Below are 6,931 nucleotides of genomic sequence, written 5' to 3' on the forward strand. Positions count from 1 at the left end.
TGATGAGATGAAGGCGTGTAAAATGGTCTCGGTGTCCTTAAAAGTTAACATAGATCGAATTTTTGCTATATTTCTAAGTTGATAAAAACATGATTGAACAAGCTTTGTGGTGTGCTGCTCGAAATTTAAATTACTATCAAACCAAACACCAAGGTTCTTTGCCACAGGCTTAATGTGATTTACTAGGGAACCAGCAGATGGCAGTATTTGTTTTGCCATCTGCTGGGACCCGATGACCAGGATTTCTGTTTTGTCTGAGTTCAGCTGGAGGAAATTATTTGACATCCATTTTTTAACTTCACAAAGGCAGTTGTTAAGTGAACTCAGCATTCCAGGGTCTGTGGATCTGACACGCAAGTATATTTGTGTGTCATCAGCATAAATATGAAAAGAAATTCCATGTTTATGGATAATATGTCCAAGGGGAAGCAGATACAAAGAAAACAAAATGGGTCCTAAGACCAACCCCTGAGGCACACCATATTTAACTGGACAGAACGAAGAGACATAGTTGTTTACAGACACGCAAAACTTCCTATTTGACAGGTAGGATGAAAACCATTCTAGGGCAGTACCAGAGATCACCAGTCAGTGCCTCAGTCTGTCTAACATGATGTTGTGATCAATGGTGTCAAAAGCAGCGCTAAGGTCCAGGAGTACCAGGACTGAGCACATGCCTTCATCAGCAGACATTAAAAGGTCATTGGTGACTTTAAGCAAGGCAGTCTCAGTGCTGTGGTAGATAGATAGATAGATAGATAGATAGATAGATAGATAGATAGATAGATAGATAGATAGATAGATAGATAGATAGATAGATAGATAGATAGATAGATGCACAATAAAGGGAGGTGCAATTGACAAATGAATGAAAGTGCAGGGTACCAGTTACTATGTACCAGTTACCAGTTACTATGTTGAAACTACAAACAATGACAAAAACTGAAGAAGAAGGGACCAACACGCATCACACTGAGTTAACAGCAGTGGACTTAGTTTGAATAATCAATGGAAAAACTTGGTTCATAAGAGGGGCAAAACATTTCTACATGAAAGTATTTAATTCCCCCATCCTGTACACATTTTCCCAGGGAAGTCTTCTTTCAACTTGACTTTTTCCACAGACACATGCTGTTTTCTTTTAGAGTGAACTTCCAGGCCATGTTATTTCAGTTTTCAGTCTTCATTTACCCAGAGAATATATTGATCCCACTGGAAAAAATACAGCAAATGTGTCTTCCTTTATCTGAAGTCTGACTCTGTAAGTCTGTCCTGGTTGTTGCTGCCCTCTGCTGAGGAGCCCCACTACACACACCTGCAGCTGGGTTTAATACAACCTCCATCGTGGTCTGGGTATCGCACAGTGAAGGTGACCATGAGGGTTTAATCCCTGCTAGGGAAACAGGCAGGACAGGTACAGTGTTACTTTCTCTATACCCTCATAACACTATTGTTTGTCTTGTCTGCCAAGGTGTCTACAGACAACTTGCACACAAAATAAGACAGATAGCCTAGTGTGTTCTGGTGTTGCTCTGTAGCTATTCTAAACTGTGTTTCTAAACTTCACCTCCTACACACATTAATCTGGCGAAGTCTGTACCACCTCCTTCCGTCTTCAGTCTACATGTGTGTTATATTCCCTCACCTGTACACCCGTCTCCCTCAGACCTCGTCGTCAGTCACCATGATGACCTGGGAATGACCTGCTGTCAGCCTCCACTGATGCACCTCGTCACCTGATTATCAACAAGCCTTTGTTGATCCACAAGGGGGCGATTTAAGTGTTAAAACAGCACTACAAACTAGAGACAGGCAGACGCAGACGTGTGCAGAAACGGTTAGAGACCAATTAGATAGACACAAAACATTTTTATCCAGCTGTATGGTAATCTTATCAGCATGTAAGTAAAGAAATATAAACCTGTTATTATTTAAACATGTGAAAGTAAGGAAGCCCTAAGAGGCCACACATTCATACATATTATTTACACCATTTTCCCGTGATAAGGGGTTAACTGAATTTGTTTTCTCGAGATCTGAGGTTACTTATTTCATTATCTTAAACTGGCAAATGTTGTTTTCCCGAGAGAACCTGGAGATCTTAAGATTACAAAACTTTGTTTTCCAGAGATAATGACATAATTAATTTGAGATCTCTGAATTAAATGTAATAAAGACTCCAATAAAGCCTTTTCTTGCTAACTGTCTTCTTAAATAGTATTATTCTCCTGCTCCTATGACATCGCTACACTGAATGATGTTACCTGCAATGATGATGATGATGTTTTGTTTTCTGGACATCTCAAATTAATTATGTCATTATTATAGGCCAAGACCAGAGTTTATTGACACTGAGACAAGACCAAGACTTTTAGGGGCTGAGACCAAGTAAATGCTCCGCACTTGTATAGCACCTTTCTAGTCTTTTCAACCACTCAAAGCGCTTTTACATTAGATCTGCATTCACCATTCTAAGTGCTCAAACAGAAACTAACATTCACACTGGCAGAACAGCCGCCAATTCAGGGTTCAGTATCTTGCCAAAGGACACTTGACATCCAGCCTGGGGGAGCCGGGATTGAATCGCCGACCTTCCAATTAACGGCCAACCCGCTCTACCTCCTGAGCCACAGCCATCCCACGTCCAACAATGAAGTTGAGCGTGTTCTGTTGATGTGTATATGATGTGGGCTGATACTAAGAGTAGAAGATGTATACACATAAGTTATTGTTAAAACCTCATTTACCATGTATGTAATAGAGTACAATATAATATGTGAAAACACATGCACTGGTGTCACCTAATCCCCTGTGTCTCCTCACTCTCTAATCGATCACATCCTATTGGAATTCATATTGGAAAATCCTTCAAGTCTGTTAAAGGCTGACTTGCACTGGCAAAACTCCAGAATCTGTTTTTGTTTTCTTTGGCCAATAATCTGTTCTTTATTTTTTATTTTAGTCGTAAACTAAATATAGTAGTATGTAGTAAACTCTTGTCTACTGAGGTATTTACACTGGTTTTCTGTCTGTCAGAGAATTGATTTTAAAATACTGCTGTTGGTTTATAAAGCACTGAATGGTTTAGGGCCTTACACTGCACTGCAGATTTCCCTCTCCTGTTTTATCCTATTTTTATTTTCTAACTCCATTTACTAATATGTAAATGTCTTTTTATATTTCCTTATGTTGCTTTTACATTTTGTCTTGATGCATTTTATGTTTTACATAAAGCACTTATAATTTGCCCTGTTGATGAACTTGCCTTGCCTTGTATTGAGGCTCAGCTGGAGTTAAATTAAATTGTAAAGGCTGTATCACCGGACCAGAAAGTGCCGGGGTACCTTATCATGTTCTTGTGATGCAGTTAGAGACTCACTAAGGAAACAAATGGAATGAAGGAGGAGAAAGCACACCTCAAATATCAGACTTATTGTTGTATCACATAAAACTTACCATAAGGTATTGTGTGTGCCACAATAATGTCTGCAGCATATTATCTTACCACTTACAGAACAGTACACGTTCCTACTGACATGAGCTGTGAAAACTGAAAGTTAATACTGAGACTTAGAAACTACCACAACGTTAAACAAACATCTCTCTGAGGCAAGGAGCTCGACATCTATTCTTCTATTATTGTAATCTATTGGATTACAATAGATTGTCCAGGTGTCAACTGGTAACTCTACACCCTCACCTTCCCCCTTCTTTTCCAGTCTCTTCCACACGGCCCAGTCCCTGTAAGGACCGGGATGTGCTAGCGTGGGACTTTAGTAGCTTATTCCATAAATGAGATCCAATGAGGATTAGGATTAGCCACCATCACAGTCAGATTAACCCACTAGGGGGGGGCGTAATTTAATGTCAGTCCACTTGAAAATTTGCATTGGAAAGAGGTTTTGTAAATCACATCTTCCTGCACACCTTTAGCTCTCTAGATCAGCTCTGCCGTGACAAACTGAATCAGTTATTAAATCAGACGGATAATTTGATGAAGAACCCAAGAGCAAAAAACCATTTTTGGGTAAAAGGTGAACCAAGTCATAGCATGCTGATTGTGTTGGCCCTCTCGATGTATGACTCTGGACCTGAGGCTCTTTTTATATTTCTCAGTTTAAGTTAAAGTTCGATCAATGTTGCAAATGTATCTACATGCAAAACTGTCTTTGCTGCCCGTGTTAGTCTAGAAACACAGATGTCCATAGATGCTTGAATGTATCAATACTTGGCTGAAATGCTAACAGCACATCAGCAGGCTAGGTGTACACCACACAGCATGTGCAAAGATCAGCTCTCGGCTGGCTGTGGACAACCAACCACAAGAGGGCAACCGAAACCCAACAGTGTCCATGCCCAGGAGTAAATTATAAGTTCAGATGTCAAGTACAAAACGTTTGAGTTCTTGTCTGCAGACTCAGGAGACAGACAAGGTTAATAAATTACTACCTGCTGTATCAGATGGTAGAAGCTTTTGTTTACTGACCTCCATAACTGATGTTTGAGTTGAAGTGTACGTGACCTGAGACAGTTCTGGGACCTCTCAGACCAGGGACAGTTCTTTCATTGTAATTGTTTTGTCATCAGACAGGCAGATGGTATTCTAACAGGCTACTTTATCAACTTTTTTACAGGCCTGGTTACTGAGAGCCAGAGGTTGAAAGTTATGGCTTTACTTGGCATAGAAAAAATTGAGCTTTTTATTGATTATTTGCCCAATATTTATAATAATAATAATTTTATTAATAATAATGCATTACATTTATATAGAGCTTTATCATAGATACTCAAAGTGCACAGCAGCCATTTGCGCCAGAACGCTCACCCCAAATCATGTTGAGGGAGCGAAACAATCATAGAGCCAGTTGTACTCGAGGATGATCAGCCGGCCAGATGGAGAAAGCCTGGTTGGGAATTTTTGTCAGGACTCTTTACCATCAGTGCCATGAGATCTTTAATGACCACAATGAGTAATTTAACCTATCAGGAGTAAACGTTTTACAGCAGTTGATTTGATAAGAGAAGACCTTTGGCCGGACAATAATTGCGCCAACATCAGGAGTGAACTGCGTGTCCAAAACTGTCCAATGGGGCATATAAATGAGATTCCATGACACCTCCTAGTAATCCTCCCTATCCACAAAACAGAGCGCTGCTTACTATCGGTGGGCGGAGTCTGGAGGGAGTGGGCCTGGCCGGCGCTTTTAATACAGATGCGCCCCTCGCCCTGCGTTCAGCGGCGAGCGGACAAGGCAGAGCCGGGCAGAGACAGACCAGCCAGCACCATGACTACACCCAGCAACACCTACGATGTTATAGTGGTCGGCGGAGGAATATCAGGTAGGTGCAACGCCAGAAAACTTTTATTTTGCTCTGCAGGCTACGCAGACAGATGGAGCCAGATAAATGGATTGAATCCAAAACCATCGCGCACCTCCTGTAGCGGGCTGAGGCGCTTTGTGTAAGGTGACCAGACAACTGTTGCACAAAAGCCGCTCGTATATTGTGGCCAATAAGTGATTCAGCCGCTGATCCTCCAGTCAGCTGAGAATCAGAGACACTTTTATTTGGCAGAATACGGGTTTTTCTTCCTCACCGTGTGCCATCCATTTTCTCTCTTCCGCGAGGCTACCTCTTCCCACTGTCCACCGCTGTATCGCCACAGCTGTGCCTGTTAAGTAACAGCTAATCAGCCAGAGCATACTTTGTGTTACATAAGAGGTGGGGGGGTCTCATAAATTATTGCTGGTTGCAGTAAGGCTGACATGTGACTTGTCTCGTTATACGTGTTTTTATTTTGTCTGTGAGCCAATTGGAGAGGAGGTATGATGCTGAGGATGTGAATTACATCTGGTTCGGTGTGATTTGTTCCACAATCAGCATCTGCTTCTCATGATGGAAGGGTTGCTGCTGGTGCTGTTTCCCCCCACACTTCTTATGGCGCTGTTGCATGTTAATTACCAGCTGATTATCTGGATGGCTGCAGTCTTGCTCAACAATAACAATATTTTCACATCGGAGGAAAGAGAGACAGACTTTCTGGTTTCTGTACACCAAATGTTCAGCAGCCTCCTCTGACAGCAGACTGTCTTGTTAAATTAAACTTTAACAAGAGCACGTTTTTTTTCTCATGAGAGACTTCTTGCTGATAAAAAATGTAGCACTCTCTGGTTGGAGTTGAATAATTAGGTCAAAGTATTGGGAGAAGTTGATTGAAGTACGTGGGTGTTGGGTGTCAGATGACTTGTCACTATTGTTCCCATGAGCATTTCTGCAGCTACACACTGTGACTCAAACCACACCAGGAGGGTTGAAACTCCTGTCAAGTTATTTTATTGAGTGATGCTGTCGGTTCCCCCTACCTGACCTCTGTCCTCTTTCTGTTAGACGTCAGATCGACTGCTTGCCTGCCTGCACGTCCCTCTGTCTGTCAGACACTGAAGAATTTAGGTCAGTGTCAGTTCAGATACCGGTCAAACAGGCAAAACAAATGCAGAAAAAAGTTAATTTAATAACACTGGCAGACAGCCCCCCGCTGGCTTTCTCCCGTTGTGTTATATTAGGGTCGTGTAATTACACCATTTGTTTGTACCGTTGCCCTTTACTGGCTTGTAATGAGGTCCACATATAACAATCACTGTCCAATCAAAGGATAGATGAAACAACGGGGAGAGGGGGTGCTCTTTTCTCTTTTTCGCTCCTCTCTCTGCATCCCTATCACCCTCTCTCCTGAGATGTGTGTTTCTCCCTTTGCCTGCAAATGCAATCAGTCATTTCCCTGCCTGCCAGCCACCCACCAGCAGGGCTGCGGCCCTCGAGAGGCAGCCAGCACTTTCTGAGAAGACATTAAATCCTTGTGACAGCCTGCTATCAAACCAGCAGCAGAGAGGATGCCGAGAAGGGGGGGGGGGGGGGGGGAAAAAAAAAAAAA

General features: G+C 42.2%; 1 protein-coding gene and 1 long non-coding RNA gene across 4 annotated transcripts in view; one reads left to right on the plus strand and one right to left on the minus strand.

Annotated features, from left to right (window-relative positions):
- LOC123973651 overlaps positions 1–6,931 on the minus strand; it is a 56,485-nt gene that overhangs the window by 25,974 nt on the left and 23,580 nt on the right. The gene's annotated exons all lie outside the window — the stretch shown is intronic.
- Positions 5,209–6,931, plus strand: part of mao (monoamine oxidase) — a 39,965-nt gene continuing 38,242 nt past the window's right edge. Inside the window, exon 1 of the mRNA XM_046053835.1 lies at positions 5,209–5,340. Within this exon, the coding sequence (XP_045909791.1) occupies positions 5,214–5,340 (127 nt within the window). The 5' untranslated portion in view covers positions 5,209–5,213. The remainder of the gene's footprint in view (positions 5,341–6,931) is intronic.

This window comes from Micropterus dolomieu, linkage group LG07, assembly GCF_021292245.1.
Source record: "Micropterus dolomieu isolate WLL.071019.BEF.003 ecotype Adirondacks linkage group LG07, ASM2129224v1, whole genome shotgun sequence".
NCBI classification, from domain to species: domain Eukaryota; kingdom Metazoa; phylum Chordata; class Actinopteri; order Centrarchiformes; family Centrarchidae; genus Micropterus; species Micropterus dolomieu.